General features: G+C 36.1%; 2 protein-coding genes across 5 annotated transcripts in view; one reads left to right on the top strand and one right to left on the bottom strand.

The window, feature by feature from the left end:
• Positions 1 to 20,296, top strand: part of mak (male germ cell-associated kinase) — a 66,905-nt gene extending 46,609 nt beyond the window's left edge. The window contains exons 8-15 of one of the 4 annotated variants that reach the window (XM_052114313.1): positions 6,737 to 6,904; positions 8,586 to 8,846; positions 11,284 to 11,453; positions 12,710 to 12,852; positions 13,178 to 13,306; positions 14,941 to 15,060; positions 15,899 to 15,994; positions 19,603 to 20,296. In XM_052114313.1, the coding sequence (XP_051970273.1) occupies positions 6,737 to 6,904; positions 8,586 to 8,846; positions 11,284 to 11,453; positions 12,710 to 12,852; positions 13,178 to 13,306; positions 14,941 to 15,060; positions 15,899 to 15,994; positions 19,603 to 19,763 (1,248 nt within the window). In that variant the 3' untranslated portion in view covers positions 19,764 to 20,296. The remainder of the gene's footprint in view (positions 1 to 6,736; positions 6,905 to 8,585; positions 8,847 to 11,283; positions 11,454 to 12,709; positions 12,853 to 13,177; positions 13,307 to 14,940; positions 15,061 to 15,898; positions 15,995 to 19,602) is intronic. The other 3 variants (XM_052114314.1, XM_052114316.1, XM_052114315.1) reach the window with 3 other exon arrangements.
• Positions 20,297 to 20,304: 8 nt separating this feature from the next.
• tmem14ca (transmembrane protein 14Ca) lies at positions 20,305 to 23,824 on the bottom strand. Its single transcript, XM_052114324.1, has 5 exons — positions 23,710 to 23,824; positions 23,382 to 23,466; positions 22,783 to 22,884; positions 22,565 to 22,652; positions 20,305 to 20,503 (listed from the first exon to the last, which is right to left on the bottom strand). Exons 2-5 carry the CDS (start codon positions 23,458 to 23,460, stop codon positions 20,446 to 20,448), a joined length of 327 nt encoding a protein of 108 aa, XP_051970284.1. The 5' UTR covers positions 23,461 to 23,466; positions 23,710 to 23,824; the 3' UTR covers positions 20,305 to 20,445.
• Between the last annotated feature and the right edge of the window lie 319 nt (positions 23,825 to 24,143).

Genomic DNA, 24,143 nt, shown 5'->3' with positions numbered 1-24,143 from the left:
AGTTTTAAATGTGTGTGTTTTATTATTTTTATATATACAGTACAAAAGTTTTAGGCACTTGTGAAAAATTTTGCATAATAATAATTATAATAATTCCTTACATTTATATAGTGCTTTTCTAGGCACTCAAAGCGCTTTACATAGCATAAGGATGATGCGACGGCAGCCATAGTGCGCCAGAACACCCACCACACACCAGCTATTGGTGGGGAGGAGAGAGTAGCGTGATGTAGCCAATTCAGGGATTGAGATTAATACGAGGCCATGATAGATAGGGGCCAATGGGGGGAATTTGGCCAGGAAACCCCTACTCTTTACGAGAAGTTTCCTGGAATTTTTAATGACCACAGAGAGTCAGGACCTCTGTTCAACATCTCATCCGAAGGACGGTGCCTTTTTACAGTATAGTGTCCCCGTCACTATACTGGGGCATTAGGACCCACACAGACCGTAGGGTGAGCTACTACTAGCCTTCCTAATACCACTTCCAGCAGCAACCTTAGTTTTCCCCAGGATGTATCCCATCCAGGTACTGGCCAGGCTCAACTCTGCTTAGCTTTAGTGGGCAACCAGGCAAGAGCTGCAGGGTGATATGGCTGCCAGTATAAAGTGAGGATGTCTTCAAAAATAATGCCATAAATAGTTTTCATATCACTTAATGTCATACAAAGTCCAGTAAACATAAAAAAGCTAAATCAATATTTGGTGTGACCACATTTGACTTTAAAACAGCACCAATTCTCCTAGGTACACCTAGACACAGTTTTTCTTGGTTGTTGGCATATGGGATGTTCCAAGCATCTTGGAGAATTCGTCACAGTTCTTCTATCTTTTTCGGCTGTCTCAATTGCTTCTGTCTCTTTATTTAATCTCAGAATGACTCTATGTTTAGTGGGGGGGCTCTGTTTGGGTCATGCCATCTCTTGCAGGGTTCCCTGTTCTTCTATTCTAATTTTTTCTATTTGCAAAAGAAATGTTTGGAGTCTAAAATGTATTTTTCCTATTGACACAGTAAAGCTGAAAATATAAATAACCATGTTTTTGTGAAATGCTTAACTCATTTATTGTTAGGGGACAACCATGAACCGATTAAATAAAATGACACTGATATTCAGCTGTCTCTCTTTAACATCTGGTCCCATATTCACTAAAAATCTTATGCAGAATCCTAATGCAGAAATTTAGGAGCAACTCTTAAAAATTAGGGGTGTGTCTCTCCTAAATATAGGACTCCTAAAATTTTCATCTAAGAGTAATTCATGAAGCATTTTAATGCTAAAAGTATCTCATAAACCTACAACAGCACAGAAGTTCTCCTGAGAACTTCTAAATCCCTAAGAGTGAATCACAAACGACCCGAAGCATAGCTGTTGTCATCAATCCACATTAAAAACAATATATTAGAATATTATAACATTGACCTTATTCACAAATTAATCAATGTATTTTAAAACATTGATTATAATATTATAGATATTAAAATGTTGATATTGACTGGTTAAAAAGGTATTGCCTAAATCACAATTGAGGCGATGTATTTTAATAATATAATATTATAATGTTCACTTTGACCTTTAAAAAAGGTAATGCCTGAATCGCGAGGGGGGTTTTCATTATTATAAACATAGATGCGGTTACCTTTCCCACAAACTGAAAAAAAATTAAATTACACCGGTTTAATATATCTTAGTTCAGAGATTCCAAGCTTAGTTAGGCCTTACCGATCTCCCTCTCCTGCTGACCGATACATGACCATGCTCCCCATTTCACAACAGGATATAAAGGTTTTAAAAACTCTGTGCTCCCTGGCCACAGGCAAAAAACATGTAGCATGTATGAATTGGGGATTTCTAACAATAGTCAGCAGAATCATTTATTAAACTATATATGCCCTCTCTGGACCGCACAGCATCCGACAGTTCATAGCATATTTTTCCTGTGAATGCACGCTTGCTGCAGAGAAAAAAAGGGGAATTCATGATGAATCACGGCACTCGCGGGGCTTCCCGTTGTTTTATGCTGTTGACGGGACACAAGCTTATTTCATTACATCAACACAGGATGAAGAAATATTAATCTACCAAAACAAATCTGTCTATCTACTGTATCAGATGTCAAATAGCGGTTCCCTCTCTACCAATCTCTATTGGTGATTTAAAGGAGTGTATTTATAAAATTTGACATCATCCATAAGAATGAGGTCAACCCCGCCTTACTCCTATCAGACAGAGCTACGTGATTAAGCCTATTCTAGCCACTGTCCTTTTTTTTTTAACCACACGTGAGTGCCTTGGATTTTTTGCTTTATATGTTGAAACCAGCAACATGATTCTCTGAGATCAGGTTAGATGAAACCTTTTGGTGTACTACTATTACCTATGTCAAATGTGTATTTGACTTGAAATTTCCAACCACGACAGCTCGTATTATTGCCCATGCAAGTTCATAACATTAAATAAAATTGCTATTGTACTTTTTAAAATTGGTTTGTCACCTTACATTTTTAAGAGGCTTTAATGTGATTTAAAATCTTTGTAAACCGAATATAAAACAAAACATACACTTTCACATATATATATGTTTATGTGTGTATAAATATAGTTGCACCCCTTCCCCTGTCCCAGTTTAACACTCAACCAGTCTGCTCACCTTAACTATAACACGATGATTGAATCACATGAGAAGATGGTCAGAGATCTCATACAGAGATATTTTGAATGACTTGGTGTTGTCTCGTGGACTTTTATGAGCACAGAGGCTTATCAGTATATCCATTGCATAAAGGTAGGATCTTGTGGATTTATGAATGAAGTATTCTTGTTTTAAAGTCTCCCTGCTCTGCTTCCAGTTGTTATGACATCCCCTGAACACTTTAAAAAATACTCATGATAGCTTTTGACAACTGTATAACCTGTAAATCCACTTAGCTGGCTAATTCCACTTTGACAAACACCATAGATATCAACTGTATATAGCAACCGCTAGACTGGAAGTTTGTGAGACAACATTTTCAAGATGGCTGCACACTAGGCACATAGGGTGAATAGTCTAAACCCACCAAAAACCATAATGAAGTCCCGTGAGGCTTATTCACATCCAGTGTATATTTAATAATCACTGCAACAAAAACAATCAACTTAGTCCATCCCATCTTAAAAAGACTCAGTAACTTATATTCCCAAGCAATAATTGGCTTGATTTAATTATCTGATATTAATAATGATAATAGCAACAAATATAGCTGCAAGCAGCAAATTACAGGGCCAAGCACCTAAATGGCCTACAGGCCTATCTGACCTACAGTGTGGCTATGACGTACAGTACATTGTAAATGCACACTGCTTTATGATTCTCCCAAAGTATGGTTCAAACCTGTACCTTTATGAACTCCGGTCCAGAGCACAATCCATTGCACTTCATGTACATGGCCATTACATTAACATTCATCAAAAGGAAGGTATTCATTTCAGTATTAGGCATAATAGCCAGAGTATCAGTGTACAAGGACCATTGCCATTACCATATTAAAGTAACCAGAAGAAGCAGGAATTGTATTTTTAGACCGAAGGGTTTAAAAGTTATATGCAACAGTAAAGGACATATTTTAACTGGTGGTGGCACTATGGAGTTTAGCTTAGAGACCCCAAGTTTGGTCAAGGGGCTATTCGTACCTACTCCTATCAGTGTGCCAAATATAATTTTCCATGACAAGTTTAAACCGTAAACGTCATAACCCAAGATGGTGGACAAGGTAATGGGGGGAGTTTTAATACCCACCCCTATTAGTTTGCCAAATTTGATATTTTTCCATATATGCCAGGTGGAGTTCTTCATCGAGGGCCAGTTGAAAAGTTCATACACAGATCAGCCACCACATTAAAACCACCTGCCTAATATTGTGTAGGTCCCCCTTGTGCTGCCAAAACAGCGCCAACTCACATCACCGAATAGTTTTCTGAATATGATATTCTTCTCACCACAAATGTACAGAGCGATTATTACAGTTACCGTAGACTTTATCAGTTCAAACCAGACTGGCCATTCTCTGTTGACATCTCTTATCAACAAGGTGTTTCCATCTGCAGAACTTCCACTCATTGGATGTTTTTTGTTTTTGGCACCATTCAGAGTAAATTCTAGAGACTGTTGTGCTTGAAAATACCAAGAGATCAGCAGTTACACAAATACTGAAACGCATATCTATTTTCTTTCAAATCCGACAATGCATTTAAAATATATATAATTTTTTAATAAAATTCAATATGGTGGAGGGCAATATGGGTGATATAGGAAAAACTGATATTTTTGAAATCCGAATGAATCCACGGTCACCAACCCAATGAATTTAGGACATACTGTTCAAAAGTTCTGGGGCAAAAAAAGAGCAATTTTTCAAACTTCTTAACCCATAGGTGACGTTGTCAAGAAACTATGTATGTGCCCTCAGACCATGGTTCTCATGATGCATAGCAAGTTTTGTTTCGATAGGACAAAGTGTTCCCGAGATACAGCCTCAAATCCATTTTCACATCGACCTTGCTAACTTTGCTGTAACTTTTAAACAAAGGTGAAAATCTAAATTCTGTATCATAATTTCCATATGACTTGGTTTGGAAAATATTTCAAGACATTGTTTGGATAAATCGGATAAAGTTTGAAGGATGTGAAACTTTTAAACTGTAAAAATCAATGTGCTGAATGATGCTGTATCTAAATTTCCTTCCCTCCGTCTCTGTCATGTATTTACATCATTGCTTATGTTGTGCTTGTGCCCACTACTGGCAGTACCCTGAACATTAAAATGAATGCATAACAACAGTGTAACAAACAGTCAGTTTAATGTAGGTACAAGAATTATGCTGTTAAATCTCAATATAACTGCTTAATTGACCCAACTTCACTTCCATCAAATGAGAGTTGTGTGCGGTAGGTTAAGCGTGATCTGTGCTGTGAAGTCACAATCTAGTTGCATTGTGGGATATGGAGCTGCCTGAGGTGGACATCTGTGTAGGCTTGCTCCCTCTGTCAAAATCAAGGAAATGAGGCTCTGTCAGCAGAAACTTCCCTCGCCCACTAAACAAAGTGGAACAGACTTTCAAAATAGTGGTGGAGATTCCCCCCGAGGGGATGTGCTAAGGGGAGTTAGCGAGTGGATGTTTAAAGTGAAGTGGAGTGCAGCCTTGGTATGCTTTGGTTTTGGTAAGGTTGGTGACAGTGCCACCTAAGGGTCAATAAATGTGAAGAATTTCTCTTTTTGCCTGTAAATTTTGAACTGTTGCTTCTTGAATGAACCTATGGATTCATTGAAGTCATAAGGATTTCAACCATACCAGTTTGTACCGTATCGGCCATACTGCCTCTCTGCCATATTGAGATTTATTAAAAAGTGATATATCTTTTGAATGCATTGTCAGATTTAATGTTCTTGTGATACCTGAGAAGTTTGGAGACTGCGCCACCTATTGTTCAAATCATAACCCATACTTTATGTGCTGACTCTAAACTCAGCACGTCTCTTTGCATTGTCTGAGATGTGTCAACTGAATGGCACAGTATGTAAAGTTCTGGACTATAGTTCCAAAAGTCATGAATTCATTCTCCACTTAGACAAGTATAACAGTTTAATTTCTATTGTACTTAAGGCCTTTGTATTGTGTTTATGGAATAGTTGCAGTGCTTGTTCCCAATCATTTCTGCTTGCAGGTGTTCTTATTATTTTTCTTCCTCTTTCTCCCCAATGGGAGTTTAAGGCTGCACTATGATCTGTACATTGGACATTTGTCACACTGATAGGTGTGAGTATGAATAGCCCCCAGAGAAGGTTTGGGGTTTCTAAGAGGGGTTTCTAAGCACCACCAGCAGCTCATAGTTTTTTTGCTTTAAACTTTTTAATAATTTGGTCTAGAAACACAATTCACACTTCCACTAATTACTCTCCTTGTGGTGTTTGTAATGCACTGTTACATTGTAACTGCAGTGGATTGTGGGCTAAACTGTGGAGCGGAAAGTGATAGGTTTGATCCCGTTCTGAGGTGCCTTGTGGAGTAGTGTAGGATTGCTGTGTGTTGCACTTACTGTGGTGCCATTGTTCTGTTTCCCCATGTAACAATACAACAGGTGCTACAGCACCTTCGCTGCTTTAGAGATAGCATGTTGCTTGATGAGAGATAGCACTGCAATAAACACGCAACAGTAAGACATTTAAAAATATATTTTTTTCTACTTCATAAAAAAGATTAGAATCTATCTGCAAAAATAATTGGCAAATTTTCAACTCTGGGGAAAGTCTTATTTTAAGGCATGGGGTTGAGGAAGAACAGATGACTGTGTGCATTGACCAATCAGTGTCAGGCCCGCCCACATGTGCAAATCAAATATTCAAGTTATAAACACATTTTCTATGAATGAATACAAAAATATGAATTCTTGTTTTTGGATAGTTCTTTTTTATGTATTAAAACAAAGTAAATTGTTTTAATGTGTTCACGAGAGATAACCGAAATATGTTTAATGAACTGTATATTGTTTGTTCCATTTTCAAGACAAAACGTTTTTTTTTTTTTTAAATTGTCCAATGGTACACTGACTACCTTAATCGAGCTGTTTTCAGTCAGCTAATGCTGGGATGCTGCCTTCAGATGCTGATTCTGTAGAGTTTGTCTTACAATTCATTGTATGCATGAGTGTGTGAGCTACATGCACATTAGTAAATCTTGTTGTTCATTTCTCACTGCAGTCTGATTGGCCGGAGGGTTATCAACTCGCTGCTGCAATGAATTTCCGCTTTCCTCAGTGTGTTCCTACACCGCTGAAAACCCTGATCCCCAATGCCACCAATGAGGCCATAGACCTGATGAGAGACCTGCTGCAGTGGGACCCAAAGAAAAGACCCTCAGCTGCAAAGGTAAATAAACATAGTACACTACATGTCCAAATGTATGTGAACACCCCTGTCTAAATAACTAGCCTTTCAAGTGAAAACAAACATAGAAGGAATTGTTAACCCAAAAATGAAAATGATCTAATAATTTACTCATGCCATCCCAGATGTGTATGACTTCTAAGACTATCTCAGCTCTGTTGGTCCTCACAGTGCAAGTGAATGGGTACGAAAAATGTTGAAGGGCTCTGGTAACCTCGGAATATTAATCAACATTATAGCGACCACGAGGAGGTTATCCCATGAGACTCTACTCTCCATAGCAACTGGCCACTTTGGGTGTTTAGGAGACCTGGCTTGAGTCACTCACGCCCTGGATTAGAACTAGTGACTCCCAAGGGTGGTAGTCAGATTCAATACTCGCTGAGCTACCCAGGCCCCAACTCTTTTGTGGATTTTGATATTCTAGGAACTACTAACAGGCCAGAATTTTTCAATCATAATGAACGTGATGGAATATAGCGTCGTAGAAGGTCACTTAAGTACAAAAGAGCGAGAAGATAGGTGTGGGTAAGAAATGGATCAATATTTAAGTCTTTTTATTATACATTTTCCTCCCTGTCGAGAAGAAGAAAGTGGAGATTTATAGTTAAAAAAAGGACTTAAATGTATATCTGTTTCTCACCCACATTTATCGCTTCTGAAGACGCCACAATATACACTACGCACTAACAAAGTATACATTGCAATCACCCATGTAGTATATGAATTTTCAAAGTGTAGTATCGTCCCAAATGGAACACTTTTCCTTTTAACAGCTGACAGAAGTGACGTTTCAAAAGCTTGTGATGTGTTGCCACTAGCTATAGCGTCTTAGCCAACCTCAGTTCAACACTTGTATCTTAAACAATGTACATATTCACACAGTTTGGGGTAATGGTAAGCATTCAACTCACATGTGTATGGTGCTGTATCCAATGAAGTTTCGCTAACTTCTACATTCTTCATTATTTACAATAATTTTTTCAGACCAGCAGCGCAGCCAGGTAACTCCGCCCCTTCCGCTATGTACGGCAAGCCGTGTGTGTTGAGTGCATGAAGTGTGCAACATTCCACACTCTGTTTTGACGGTTGAAAAAATGCATCATCCGGGTACCTAAAGTAAACTTCTTTTTGCTGCATTTTCAGTGTTAACCACTTGCACTACTTGCACTACAAAATGCAATGTTGAAGAAGTGTGCGGTTTGAGATGAACATATAGATTTAACCACTGAATGGATTACATTTATGCTACCTTCATATGCTTTTGGAGCTTCAATATTCACTTACATTGTGAAGACCTACAGAGCTGAAATATTCTTCTAAAAATCTTTGAGTGGTGCTGAAGGAATAAAGTCTTACAAATCTGGGTGAGTAAATGATGAGAGAAATTTCATTTTTGGGTGAACTATTCCTTTAACAATGACATTCTAGAAAAATCTGTGCTTTCAACCTTGTAGCAGCATGGAAATGCCACGATGCACAAAGCGAGTCTGGTGTGAAAGAACTTGACTGACGGAACCACTTTTAGAACAATCCTTTGCTACTTTTCAAAAATGTAAATTCAGTTGTAAATTTACTAAACATTTTAATTAATCTGATCTTATAATACATGAGTATGAATGTATGTGTCTCTAATTCACTTATCATTTATGTATCTATTCAGGCGCTCAGATATCCCTACTTCCAAGTGGGTCAAGTGCTGGGTCCCCATCCCATGACCCCTGATGTCCGGAAGGCTCAGATAAAGATGGCCCAGCCCAGTGAACCCAGATCAGAGCTGCAGTCTGTGTCAGAACCAGTGCTGTCATCTCACACTAAAGCCCAGAGAAGAACCTCCCATCAGCCACTGCAGCAGATTCCTTTACCTCAGTCTCTCTGTCAGACAGAACTCTCAGCCAACCCACTCGCCCCATACACACACAGGGTAAAAGATCCCCTCCTGACATTAACTTAATTCTACCATACAATGTATTTTCAAGTGAAAGTACGTTTAAGAAATATTCTGGGTTTTTTGCAACGTACATATTAAATGAATATTACATTAATTCGATTAATATATTTACAAATTATTATTGATGTTTTTACAATTATTATTTTTATTTTATATGTATATTATTATAAAATTATTTATACAATTTTCATATTTATTACATTTATGAAGCAAACTCCACAAAGTGACAAATAATGAATTTCATCCACCTAGAAAAATAGATCCACCTCATTGGGATGATTTAAAAACAAATTTTTATGGATTAAGTCATGCAAGTGCTTTAACTAAAATGTTAGCTTGACATTTCAGCTTTCAAACTTGCCACATAGTCTTCCATTGTAATTGTATTACTGTACATACATGATTAGTTTGTTTTTACAAACTAGGGGATTAGTCGAAATTATTATCTGTGGTCATCTACACCATGTCACAGATGTGGTACATGGATATCAAGTTGAAAATCAAACAAAATTTGAAAGATATTCCTTCAGAAATGGTATCAATGGTATTTTGTGACATAATTTACCTTGAATAAACTAAATATTTATGGATCAACTTCTGCCTTTCCTGACACAATGAAGTACCAACTGACAATCAATGCTTGACATTAACATTTTGGCTCATTGGCCACTGTGGCTAGTGCTTTTTCAATGTAACTAGCCACTCAGCATTCACTAGCCAAAATCCTCCATCGCACAAAAAGTGATTACGTTTAACTGGAGAAAGTTACTGCATCCATTTATTGGATATTTTATTTGAATGAGAATGAAAAGAGTTTAGCAGAATACAGGCCTTATGTTTTCACTGATCTCCTGGAATATCTGAAGGCAAACGTGGCCAGTTAGATAAGGAGTAGGATAGAACAGGAGGTAAAGATAGTCTTTCTAAAACATAAACTGTACTATTTGTTCTAAAAAAGCTAACCGCCTAAACACATTTAGAAACTTTTCAACTTTCACAGTGTTAATAAAAATAAAATGTTATAGATATGCCTAATAGATTTAATATAAATCTATACTAGTTACCAGTTAGTGCTACAGTATTAATAAAACAACGTCTTTACCTTGTGAGTGCTGTCTATAATGTCGGAGCTGTTTAGCAGTTTGAAATGTTTGTCTTCCTCCATATAGCACTTTAAAGTACTGCATTATCTGTAGAATTCAAATGGGGTACATACGTTTTGTGGTGTCTGTTTTGATATCGACTCGTGCTATCCCAGAGCTCTGGCTATCCTGTCTCTGGAGCGCGCTCGTGTGCTTGCTGCGGTGGTACATGTGAAACCACAATTTGTTAGCCTCACGCAGATACGTGTTTAAGATATGAGAGGTATGTTTAGTGCTTATTAAGCACTGAAAATGAGATGAATACAATTAAATTTGCCTCTGTTGCGGCCCGACATTTACAGCATTTTAAATGCAGGAAAAACCCTGAAGACGTCACACGCCAAAGTGGCTAGTAAGAGTGATGGAGTTACAAGCCACTGCCGTGATCTACCCACATTTGGGGGTGTTGATGTCAAGCCCTGCTGACAATGCTTAAACTTCACCTTGACAAGTGCAGTTTTCCTCTGTTGACATATTTAGAATTGAAATAGGAAGTTGGGATGTGTTATATCTACAGATGGGATGGCTTTTTTTTAAATAGCCAATAGGCTTTAGTTTGTCACAGCCATGAACCAGGATTTGCTGCTTACTATTACTAGTTGACCTAAAAGAGTGGCGAGAGGTGACCCATAGAATCGCAGAGAGTCTGATCCAACTGAACAGATAACACACACATTGCTAGTTGGTGGCGGATTCAATAAAATCCCTTTATTGTCACTTTATTGAAAGTCTTTGGTGCAGTTCCAAGCAACATAGCAGTCATGACAGTGATTGAACATATATACAATCTACAGTAAACATCACATTTACACAACACAATTTACATATCTAATATGTATACATAATTACACACAACGCAATATACAAATAATAATAATTTACAGTATACAATACACACAACAGTGTACAATAAAAATGGTATATATCAAATATACAGCAGGTTGTATTGGGGGAGGGAAATTATCATTCTAGAGAGGGTTTATGTATAAACTATTGTAAATCCCCCTGTGTGCAAGAGCTTGAAACTCTTTGATCCACTTTTTCTGGAAGAGAAAGACTGTACATTTTACATGCATGTACTGTATCTGCTAAAAGTGTATTTTGTCTAACTTTAGGAGTACACTAGCAAATAGATGACCTCAATGAAAATAAATGGACTAAAAGCCACACAACTCAAATTAGATTTTTATGGGGTCTTTAAGATTCACTTCATTAAAGAGTTTCCATATAAACATAATCAGAATTCTGCTTTGTGTTCCACACACAAGGTGGTCGGGGGGGAGAACAGTTTGATTGGGCTGAAGAACGGACGGAGGAGATGGGGACAGACCGGCATGAAACCATCTGACAGCTGGGATGAGTCTGAGTGCTCCGATACCACTGTATCCCTCTCGAAAAAACTCAGCAAAGGCTCTGAAGATGAGAAAACTACTCCACAGTAAGACCACTTTACAATCACAACTCAACATAAACAGTATTTACTTACAGTTCAATAAACACTATACTGTTGCTCCAAACCCTGTTTGACTGCATAGCTGTCTACTATCAACGTACAGTAAGCAACTACCATAAAAGGCAGCATCAAAAATAAAATGGAACCTCATACGTAAGTGACTAATATGAAACACTCTACATAGGCAGCAAGCGTGTCGCACAGTATATGAGAGACTCAAATCACAATTGATTCCAATAGAGCGCAATAGTCTGATTCCAGAAGTAAACTTCTTACTCATTTTTTCCATGGGGAAATAGATTTTTAACGATAACTTCAAAACCTTTCAAGACAGACATACCATGAGCTTGAAGTTGTTAAGCAATGGTATATGCTTATGTTGAAGCATCAGTCTGCTTTATTTCATTTTCAAGTATTGTGTTAAACAGCATCATTTCTGGTGAAGGTCTAATTTAGCCATGATCCTGAAGAGAAACATCTGAGAATTGCGACAAACAAAGCACACCAAAAGAGCCCTGCAGTGACCGCCCACTCCTATGACCCACAGTGAATGACGCAGTCAAGTCGGTTTCTTTACACTCTCAAACTACTTATATCTGCAATACAATTTAAAAATATTGTTTCTGTACTTATAATCCACAACTTAAAATCAATTTTTGAATATTTCTGTAGTATTTCATTCAATTTCATCATTTGCAATGCTTCATTGTATTGAAGTTCTTTCCCTCTTTAAAGACGTTAAGTACAGTCTTCTGCCTTTGTCTTTTTGTCCGATTTTTAAATACTGTTTTTTTACGGCCCCCAACACTGGTTTCCTATTGTAAAAGTTTTAACATAACTCCTCTAAAGAGCATGTTGCTAAGCTAATGAGGTGACACTCGTAAAAGCATAAAAATACACAGCACAAACAAATATTGTGTAAAGTTGTCCATTTTAATAAGATTGAATGCTTACAGAGAGGAGTTGATAAAATACAATTTCTCTAGACTATATAGACTGAACGTGATCAGTGACGAAATTTGGCCAAAATGAGGTATCTTAGAAGGCAGCATAAAGCTGCTATCTGCTGTTTGAAACAGCTTTCATGTTGGGATCATGCCAATGATGTCTAAAAATGCTGCCTATTTAGGCACCTCACAAGGTTTGGGAACGGAGTCTTTTGTTACATTATTGCACTTTTCATATCAGTTGTTCCAATTGAAATTTCACTCTTTCCTTTTCTATTACGAAAATCTTTGTAGGCCCAAGGACCAGAAACCCCTTTATAAGTTTAGCACCGTAACCAAATTACCAAACCCCAGCCGACTGAACCAGCCTGACTCTTTTCACCAGAGCACCTCCTCAGCCAGACAGCATTACCTGCGCCAGTCCAGATACCTGCCAGGCAAGAGCCCTCTCTGTTTCACTTCAGCTGTGTGTTGCTTAGAGAAACATGTGCAGAAGATCTGCTGGATTATGTAACTTCACTGGTGTAAATACTTTTCACAAGTGTGCTGTTTTCATGTCCCATTGATTCAGACCTGTCTTTATGTTGGGTAGGGTGTGTAAAATAATAATATATGTTCAAATTAACAATAACAAAGATTAATGCTGTAAATGTATTGCTCATTGTTAGTTCATGTTAACTAATTTTAACAACAAATGGAACCTTATTGTAAAGTGTTATCAATCATTCTAATATGAGGACATGTCAATTTTATGAATCTCAGGGTTAATAAGTAAGAACACACCATCTGTGAGCAACAAGGAGTCTGATAAAGACTTATGGGACACATCAGAACTCATGACCAAACCTCTCGCTCCCATTGGAGGAGTTCCATTGTCCAGAATCAGCCCAGGTGAGCTCAAACCTCAATTGAAACTGACATTCTTTCTATAGTATGAATGTAATTTTCCTCATTCTGACTTAGTACATTTTCATCCATTCTTAGAACACAGTGGTTCAATCACTTAAAGGAATAGTTCAATCAGAAATGAATGTTCTGTCATTACTTACTCGAATGTTCTAATCCAGCTTGATTTTTCAAGCTGCTCTTTACCATACAATGAAAGTGAATGGTACTGTATGTAATGGCACAATGACAAGCATCATAAACGTATCATAAAATCATCCATATGATTTGTGTTATATTCCATGTCTTCTGAAGCCATATGATTGCTTTGTGTTTGGAACAGACTGAAATTGAAGTCGTTATTCACATATTTTATAGTACTTTTTGGAGCTTGACAGCATACACCCTCATTCACTATTGTATGATAAAGAGCAACATTAACATTCTGATAAACATCTTTTGTTTTTCACGGAAGAAAGTCTTACAGGTTTGGAATGACATTAGGGTGCGGAAATGATGGTAGAATTTTTATTTTTGGGTCAGATATCCCTTTGAATGAGCCATTCTTGAAACTAAACCTTGGATTATTTTTGTTGTAGGTAATGGTCGACCGATATAGCGCAGAGGTCGATTTTTGGGTATTATTAAACAATCTGCATCTGGCGATACCTTTTAGATATACGACAATACTAGCCATTCTTTAAATTCTGTTATTTATCAAACGTTGAGAATTTAAATTATTTATTATCATGATTAGCTCAATAATGTGACACAATTGATTTAAGGGGATAGTTAGTGGAGATGATGGTTTTACTAGGGGGATGGTTTTTGTGATTTCTTTCAACAAGGGGGATGGCATCCCCCCTCAACTCGAACCCTGCCTATCGGCCAACCTGTTCTCTGGAAATCAGTATCTGCCATTAGAAAAACCCATATAGGTCAACCTCTAGTTGTATGTAAAATATTTGTTGTATATAAACCTACTATGGACTATATTAGGGAAGTGGTAGGCTGGTGTTAGTCTTTCATATCTGGCTATCTTAGGATCAAGTGGCCATTCATTTTTTCCCCATTCTGGTAAAATTCCTGATCACTCTTCTTGATCATTTCATGTCTAATCTACATTTCATTTTTGCTGTATTTCCATCATTTCTCCTTGCATGCTTTCGTTCACACTTTTGTTTTCATGGACTCAGCGGAAAGCGGATGTAAAGCCACAGATAAACCTAAAGAAAGGACACAAGAGAAAAGTGAACAGGTCAAAGGTACACATGCCATTGACATCCCAGTAGTGCTGTTCTATTTCCCATATGGTAATGTGGTTTTACCACATGGAAGGGGGTTTTAAAGACACCCCTTAATCATGGTAAAATCACTGTATTGCACAGCCTCTATAGTCCTCAGTAGTCATTGATGGCTTTGAATGTAGCTCATCCAAATTATTGAGCCTGAACTATCTGTTTTATATGGGTTTTGTTCTTGTGTTCAAATTTCTGGAAGACATTGCGAGGAAAAAGAGGTCCAATCATTGAGGACGACTTAATACTGATATAAGACAGAATAGTCATTGTGTCCTGTTTATTTGCTTTTATGTTTCTTGTCTTTTTTTTTATTAAGTAAATTGTGACCTCTGCTTATAGGAAACTTTGTAACCACCACATACAATCTGTCTGGAGGATACATCCCATCATTCCATAAGAAGGAAGTGGGATCTATAGGACAAAGGATTCAGCTTGGCCCTCTCGGAAACCAGCATGCACGTAAGAGTTCAAATTTACTATTGAACATATAAGAATTTACAGCTCTGTTCCAAAATCTAGTGAGCTGTCCACATAGGCAGGTACCTTCTAAGGCAGCATGTTAACCATCACAGAACCTCATACATGACTAATTAGTTACACTCTACATTGTCAGCAACTCCTCACATGAAGCACACAAGAGACTCTACTCAAAATGGATTCCAATAGAGTTTTACATTGGTATATTGCCAACAACACGATACTCTAGTAAGCATAAAAATATACAGTACACACAAATATTTTCCATTATATTTTACAAATGTTTTATATATATATATATATATATATATATATATATATATATATATATATATATATATATATATATATTCTGAATTTAATGAAATAAGTATATTTATAATTCTCATTTCACTCCCTCTGTCCGCCATCTTGGATTCTTTAAATAAGCCCATCGTAATGCATTCTGGGATGGCCTTCTCCATGAAGGATACATTCAGTGCTGCCAAAAATGACATCTTAGAAGGCAGCTTAATTATACTGCTTCCATTTTCGAAGACCCTTTTTACATCTGGAGCCAGTGATGCATTATATTGCTGTTTATGTAAGCAGCTTGCTGTTTTGAAACAGAGCACAGTTCTCTAGCTGCTCTACTGTGTGCTCTGACTCTTTGTGACTAACAGTTTTCTTAAATTCACATTTTCTCAATTTTCTACATTACATATATTCTGTATTCCAGAATGTCTCATAGCTCTTTATTTAATTAGAGATCTGTCTATCTGTTCATTCATTCTCTTTCTCTCTGTGTGTGTCTGTGATCTTCATTTATATCTGCTCTTAGTTGATCTCTCAGCCACTGCTGACTCTAAAGCTGGCAAAGTTAAAGCTTCAAAATCCAAACCCTCCTCTACTGTTTCAGTCAATGAGAGCTCTGAAGGTAAAGCTCAGATAATTAACAGTTATGGGTTATGGGTCAATCAACACCTCTTTACAGGGTCCAAATTCACTTTTTGCCACACTTGCCAATGGGGGATGAATTTTGAAAACTTACCATCCATAAATATTTCTTACTTGCCATCAAACTGTATTTTGCATTATTTTATTTAAAAAATATTTTTCTCTGATGACAGTTATTTTTGCTGTTAGCTACAAACACTGCAGGTCAGTCTCTGTCTATCAGTGGAACTGCACGTGTCACAAAAACTAAATGTACATCAAGATTTTCTCACTCATATTTTCATTTTGATGGCTTTGTGTGAAGACTATACTCTAATAATGTGTCACCACATGGAGGAAATAAAACCATTAGATCAAATTTACGATTTAAAATTTACCACAGAGGTAAAAAGATGTGTGTGTATTGTGACATGTTTTCTTTAGTAAACTGTTTGTATGTCTTTAAAGTTAAGCAGTGGTTCTCAGCTGGTTTTACTTAAAAACCAAGATATTAATATGGAGACTGAACACCGTACCAAAATTATTTATCTTACAAAATTTATAAATACATTTCAACATTGGATTTTAGAGACATTTTTGTTATTACCATGAAGTTCAAAAGCCAAACAAAATGCAAAAACATGGGTCTGAAACATAGATATGAAATCATGAACAATCACATTAAAATGAAGACTGCAGTCATATCAGCAACCTTATAAAAGCCGTTTTATTCTACATGGAGAGGGTCCGCACATGGGGGCTGCCATTTTAGAATCACATGACCAGCCGAATACTACTTGCTTAATCTCAGTAACCGTCCTGTTATTGGACACTTTCACTCTCATTGATTAAAGTAATCATGACTGACTGTGAATAATGCATTTCTGCAATGGCATCTGAAATTGAAAACTATTGATTTGATGCTGCATCCACACCACTAAGTGTCACTGTAGGTCCAAGATGACACAAACGCAAAAGTTACTGAGTGCACCTTTAACATGATATAGGAGTGTTGTATTAGTATTTATGGAAGCCCATTTCTGCCACATACAAAATAAATAAAAGTTCATTTGAGATACTAATATTTATGAGATAAAAATACATAATTATTAGATTAAAAGTAATAACTTTGAGATAAAAAGACATAATTATGAGATAAAAAGTAATAATTATGAGATACTATTTCATAACTGTTAGATAAATTATTAGATTCAAAGTTATATTTGACATAAAATGTCATAATTATGAGATAAAAAGTCAATTATTAGATAAAAAATCATAATTGCAAGATAAGTCACAATTATGAAATCGAAAGTCATATGAAATACTAAGTCATAATTTTGAAATAAAATACATTTATTAGTTTTAAAGTCATAATTATGAGCTAAAAGTATCTCATAAGTAAATCTCCTAATTTTGACTTTGAATCTAATAATTATGGCTTTTTATCTTGCAATGACTAAGTATATTTTTGACTAATTCGTAATTGTGATTCAAAGTCATAATTTTGAGATGTCAAAATTATGGAGATTAAAAGTCAAAAGATACTAACAGCCCTCTATATATTGCTAGTTATTCACTTGTATATGTGAGATTATTTTGCATCAGATATTTTTTAGTCGAATAGAGTGAAATTTCAAGTCATCTTTTCTGAAGCTAATTTTGGCCAAAATTGTTTGGTCAAATTTTCTGTGTTCCTTATTAAAATGACTTGAAAGTGTTACTTTAAGCCTAAACATTTAAAGGTGCTGGAAGCAATTTCAATTTCATTGAAAGGAATGCAAAAACATTTCCTACTCCCTGAAAAATATTACAAATATTAATGAAGTATTTTGAGATATCTCAACAATCTCTGTGACAACTCAGTAAACCGCAATAAAAATAAAATGTGTCCGCAATCTGCGGACAATGTCGCTTTCTGCCTGTCAATCGTTTAGTAAGTTCCCATAGTATTGTAGTTGTAGCAAATTATTGAGGCTTAATGCCATTTCTATACCATGTTGCTCATAACAGTTGTCAGTTGAGGGCACTATTTTTCTTCTGTTGTTTTTGACAACCATTTCTGCTCGTGTTGGTCTCAATAAAGCTCATTAGGTATATTTGGAGTGTAAGGTTTTGGGGAAAGGGGGCATGGCTAATCCAACTGCTCAGTTTGTAAAAATTCTTGAATGGCTGAAATCGCTTACAGCACCTTTTAAAAAAATATAGTCTCATATTTGGTGACCTTATTTGGTTGCAGATATGAGATATGTTATGTACATTTTTATTGCATTTAATCACGTCAACTCTGATTTTACTTAAACCTTTTCCGTTTTCACAACATTCTTTGTTTTACAGCATGGGCCACAGACCAGTGTAGCATGTCTGCTGGAAGTTAAAAGTGTTGAAAAACTTGAAGATTTGAGTTTGAGAACTTGTACATTAATTATTTCTACGCGTTATGCGAGTAAAATTTGCATTGACTCATTCTGTGTAATGTATGTCCAAAGGTCTGATCCACGCACTTCATGTCTCTTAATATCCTTTGTTATTTACAGTCAGTTGTTAATCAAAAAGTAAAAATTCATTCTAATCACACATTTCAAAGACAAAGGTTAAAACAACCATGTAACTTCTCTCTCCTAACAAAATGTAGTTATGCAGTAAGTGTAATTAATGTGTAAATGTATCAATATTTAATGTCATTATAAAATATTTTATCTTCAATAATCACTGTAAATATTGAAGAATTTAACACATTTTAAAACTTTTTTTAAAAAAGGAAAAAAATGACTGAATGCACCTTTTGTATATTAGATTTGGAATTTTATTTTCATTATTAGATTCCAACCTTGTGAATATTTTGTTAACATGATGACATCATATCAATTGATATAATGTGGAATAAAAGGCTAATATGATGATGAAAAGCTAAATATTAAATACAATTGTCACTATCACATAATATAGTGCATGTATAGTCATGTATATGAATACTATATACTGTATGTGAACTTGCAACTTCTCAGAATGCTTAATATCTTTTTTCAGTTGTATTACGTCTTCAAAAGTCTGGCGAGTAAAAACTCAAATTTACTAGCCAACGGTGATTATTTCTCCATGTCTATAGAGGGTTGACCAAGTCATAATTTGTAGATAAAAAGGCATAATTATGAAAGTCATATCTTTAAGAACATTTTTCATGTTGTTAAAATTGGCTTCCATAATTATTAGCCATATTATCAAGTGACGAGATGAATTTGTGGTGCATTTGACATCAACCAAAAATATGGGAAGGGATTTCTCCTCCCTTTTAAAAGATTATATAGTTAGTGAGATTTTATTATTTGCATTTATTTTCCCCTAATGTCCAAAACCCATTTTTTGTTTGCCACCCACCATCTGAGCACCACTGATTTAAACCATTTATTGTTACAGTTCCAAATAAAATTATTGGTGAACTGCGGAGTCGTTTTTATTTACATAAAGCCAATATTTACTCACATGGCTTGGCGAGTGTTGATTTCGGACCCTGCCTTTTCTTTGTCATCTGTCGTTCCTTTAAAAAGCAGCTTTACACTTTGGTTTGGTGATTTTTAAGAGTGTGAAATGCTGTTTTTCTCTTTTCAGATTATGATGGATGGAAAAGGAGAGGTGACAGAACCCAACTCAAAGGAAGCAGTTACTCAGCGCTGAGCAAAAACTCTGCCAATCTCCTCACTCGTGCGCCACCAGTTCAGCCCGTGCATGGACGAGTCGACTGGGCCTCAAAATATGGAAGTCATCGATAGTGCATGTCATGCGAGCAAGAGCTTCCTAATAAGTTTACACTGAGGCCTGTTTCAACACTCAAGAAAACTGTATAAACACATCTGCGGCTAACGTCATAGCTTTGTGTATGAGCAGCTGCAACTGATCAACACCACCTTTAAATACCAGGCCAACGGCTGCTTAAATCTGTTAAATAAACATAAAATATCAGCTGTCAATCCATTTTATTATCCATTCTTGTTCAGTTTATGAATGTATTCCTAATGCAAGCATGTCCATTTACAATGGAATGAAAAGATTTATTCCACATATCTCTTTTTTTTTTTATCAACTCTTGACTTTTTTATAGTATGCATTTGTTAAATGTATATTCCTTTTTTTCGTATGTGTACTTGTGATTCGTTCTGCAAGGTAATGTTATTTTTATTTCCTTGTATCAAATGTCAACATATTTTTTCTGTTAGTAGTATGGAGAACTATAACATGAACATAGTATAATGTAGATAGCAACAGTGATTTGGTTGAACCAAGCTCCAATCAATAAATACTATTTTATATGCATGAAATGGGTGAAGACTCATGTTCACACACAAATGAACCTTAAACTACATTTTTATTGAACAGATTATACAAAATACCCATGACATGTCTTTAATGACAAGAAAAGTAGGCAAGTTTTAAGGAAATCACATAATTTGTGTATCATGATTGCTGAGGTTTCTGTAGCATACCGGCTCCAAGTTTAGCCAGCATCAGGAGACTGCAAAACAAACATGTAATCCTTTAGTTCACTCAATTTATATTGTCATTTTTTACTCTAGTCTTTTTTCTTCCAGAAAACAAAGGATATTTGAAGAATCTTCGTTACATTTATTTTTTTTTTCATATAAAATTTAATGACCGTGTGTCAAGTTCCAAATGGGACCACGGTCTATATTCCAAGTCTTCTGAAGTCATACAATACATTTGTGTGAAGAACGGACCCAAATTTAAACCACCTCTGCCAGAGATCACATACTCCCTTGTGCATATTTGAAAAAGAAGGCTAATACAACTTGCAGTGTAGCGCACAAGTCTTATGGACTACATTTACAGTTGAAGTCGGAAGTTTACATACACTTAGGTTATTGTTATTAAAACATTTTAACCACTCCACATATTTCATATTAGCAAACTATAGTTTTGGCAAGTTATTTAGGACATCTACTTTGTGCATGACATGAGTAATTTTGCCAATTAATAGTAATTTTGTTTACAGATTTTTTTCACTTTTAATTGACTATCACAATTCCAGTGGGTCAGAAATGTACATACATGTTAACTGTGCCTTTAAGCAGCTTGGAAAATTATGCCAAGCCTTTAGACAATTAGCTTCTGATAGGAGGTGTACCTGTGGATGTATTTTAAGGCCTAACTTTAAAATCAGTGCCTCTTTGCTTGACATCATGGAAAAATCTAAAGAAATCAGCCAAGACCTCAGAAAAACAATTGTGGACCTCAATAAATCTGGTTCATCTTAGGGAGCAATATCCAAATGGTACCACGTTCATCTGTACAAACAATAGTACACAAAGTATAAACACCATGGGATCACTCAGCCATCATACCTCTCAGGATGGAGACATATTTTATCTCCTAGAGATGAATGTAGTTTTGTGTGAAAAGTGCCAATCAATCCCAGAACAACAGCAAAGGACCTTGTGAAGATGCTGGAGGAAACGGGTAGACAAGCATTTATATATCCACAGTAAAACGAGTCCTATATCACCATAACCTGAAAGGCTGCTCAGCAAGGAAGAAGACACTTCTCAAAAACCACCATAAAAAAAGCCAGATTGCAAGTGCACATGGGGGAAAAAGATCTTAGTTTTTGGAGAAATTTCCTCTGAGTTGCTGAAACAAAAACGTAACTGTTTGGCAATTATGACCATCGTTATGTTTAAAGGAAAAAGGGTGAAGCTTGCAAACCAAAGAACACCATCCCAACCGTGAAGCATGGGGGTGACAGAATCATGCTGTGGGGGTGCTTTGCTGCAGGAGGGACTGTGCACTTCACAAAATAGATGGCATCATGAGGAAGGAAAATTATGTGGCTATATTGAAGCAACATCTCAAGATATCAGCCAGGAATTTAAAGCTTGGTTGCAAATGGGTCTTTCAAAAAAAAAAAAACAAGGACAACAAAGTCAAGGTATTGGAGTGGCCATCACAAAGCCCTGACCTCAATCTGGTAGAAAATGTGTGGACAGAACTGAAAAAACTTTAGCCAGGAGGCCTACAAACCTGTCTCAGTTACACAAGTTCTGTCTGGAGGAATGGGCCAAAATTCCAGCAGCTTATTGTGAGAAGCCTGTGGAAGGCTACCCAAAATGTTTGACCCAAGTTAAACAATTTAAAGGCAATGCTACCAAATACTAACAAAGTGTATGTAAACTTCTGACCCACTGGGCATGTGATGAAAGTAATAAAAGCTGAAATAAATCATTCTTTCTTAAAATAAAGTAGTGAACCTAAGACAGGAAATGTTTTCTACGATTAAATGTCAGAAATTGTGAAAAACTGAATTTAAATGTATTTGGAGTATGTAAACTTCTGACTTCAACTGTATGATACTTTTATTTTTTTAGCTTGACAGAAAAATTCATAAACTTTAATTGAATAAGAAACATTTAATTAAAAGTTTCACCTTTTCTCTTCCAGGGAAGAACATCATACGTTTTGAAACAATATCGGTGAGTAAATGAAAGAATTGAAAATGTTTGAATGAACTTATTCATGTGATTCATAACTTAAGTATTAAACAAGTGAATCTGTAAGGTACCTTGCTCCAGCAATGAGACCAGCCGGCATGATCTTCCGTGAGTTATAGAATCTCATTCCCATGATAGCAGCAAGAGTCCCAGATGTGCCTGAAAAAGAACAATTCATGACATGGTAAATGTGATTTTATTTGCCATTCATTTTTTTTAAAAAAACATCAAACAAATTACTAAATTTTTGACTGCTAAAACAAATCTACAATATGTAGAAAATCACAACCTAAAGACAGCCAAATGTTTTTAGAATCTTGTGATGTCTGGTAGGCTCCAAAACCAGCCAAACTCCCAAAAAGCAACCCTGCGCCCAGGGACGGAACACTGCCTACAGGACAAAAGAAATATGAAGTATTAAAGTATAAAATGTAATTTGCAGTAACAGTCCAGGATTCCTTTAAATCCTCTATATTCTGACTTTGTTTGTTTTTGAAAGGGCACATTTTCTTCAGGTCGTCTGTAGTAACCCTAAGAAAACCTCTTGATATTCATGACTCAACATATTTGAAATTCATGACATTTGAAAAAAAAAATACAACTTTTTGGTGTACAAGTTTTCAAAGTGCAATGAAAGTATTTGATATTTTCCTTGGTTACACCACGTGACATTTTTAAAGTCGTTAAATCGATAAAACATTTTTTTTTTTTTTTACGAAAAACAAACAAACACAGAGATTACATTTCTACCAACTTGACTTTTTTTTCTTTTTTTTTTTAAGATTTCTGTTACAATTTGTTTAATTTTTTAAATGATCATATTGTGGGAATCTTTAAAAATGTAATTGCTCTTAATGATGAAAGTTTTATCTTTTGAGGTCTCATTACCTGCTTTGACATATCCAATAATTCCTCCAGATGCCACCAGAGCGGCATATCCATAACCAGCCCAATCTACTGCCATCATCAACACCTGAACACACATACTGATAGTTTACAGACGCAGAATGCAGTTGTATTCATTGACAGAACACACGCTGAATATTCAATGACAGTTTGAATGACACAGAGAGCGCGCGCAGTTGGCCATAGTCTACTAGATGTGTAAGATGGTAAAGGCTGCAACGATGTATATTCAACACAATGCATGGCGATCCTCGTAAGCTTTGAAAATACACAATATTAATCAATTAAATATGAATATTATCGTCCATACTCGCTGACTGAAAGTCTCTGTTTGTAGTCTGATGTCCTTGCTGTTGAGCGTGCTCTTGGCTCGTGCAGCGTTTAGTTCCTCCTGATGTCACAACGTTAAAAGCGGAAACACCAATGAAACCTCACGCACCACGCACTTGCGCTCAACAAGTATCAGAGCCCTTCTACATAGTTGACCCTACAACCTTAGCATAAAATAGCATAATGTGGTGGTCACATAGACATTCTATGGCCAGTACACTGGCGAATAGACAGGAAAATAAGCTAAACGTCATAGAAATGAACATGAACAGAATATAATTAATTTAAAAAATAATATCAATAATGTTAAAATGTACAAATTCTACATATTTACTTATTCTGTTAATGACCAATTTTGAGGTGAAGCTACCCTTTTAAAAATAGTTACTACACTCAGGGGTGTAGCAGTAATTT

Source organism: Xyrauchen texanus, chromosome 41 (assembly GCF_025860055.1).
Source record: "Xyrauchen texanus isolate HMW12.3.18 chromosome 41, RBS_HiC_50CHRs, whole genome shotgun sequence".
NCBI lineage: Eukaryota > Metazoa > Chordata > Actinopteri > Cypriniformes > Catostomidae > Xyrauchen > Xyrauchen texanus.
The sequence above is the reverse complement of the archived record's forward strand: the minus strand, read 5'-3'. Positions and strand labels throughout refer to the sequence as shown.

Coding starts and splice junctions, on each gene's coding strand:
- tmem14ca (XM_052114324.1), bottom strand. CDS start 23,460: ATGATGGCAGTAGATTGGGCTGGTTATGGATATGCCGCTCTGGTGGCA. Junction 22,653..22,782: donor AAACATTTGGCTGTCTTTAG/GTTGTGATTTTC, acceptor GTTCTTTTTCAG/GCACATCTGGGACTCTTGCT. Junction 20,504..22,564: donor GGTCTCATTGCTGGAGCAAG/GTACCTTACAGA, acceptor TTTGTTTTGCAG/TCTCCTGATGCTGGCTAAAC.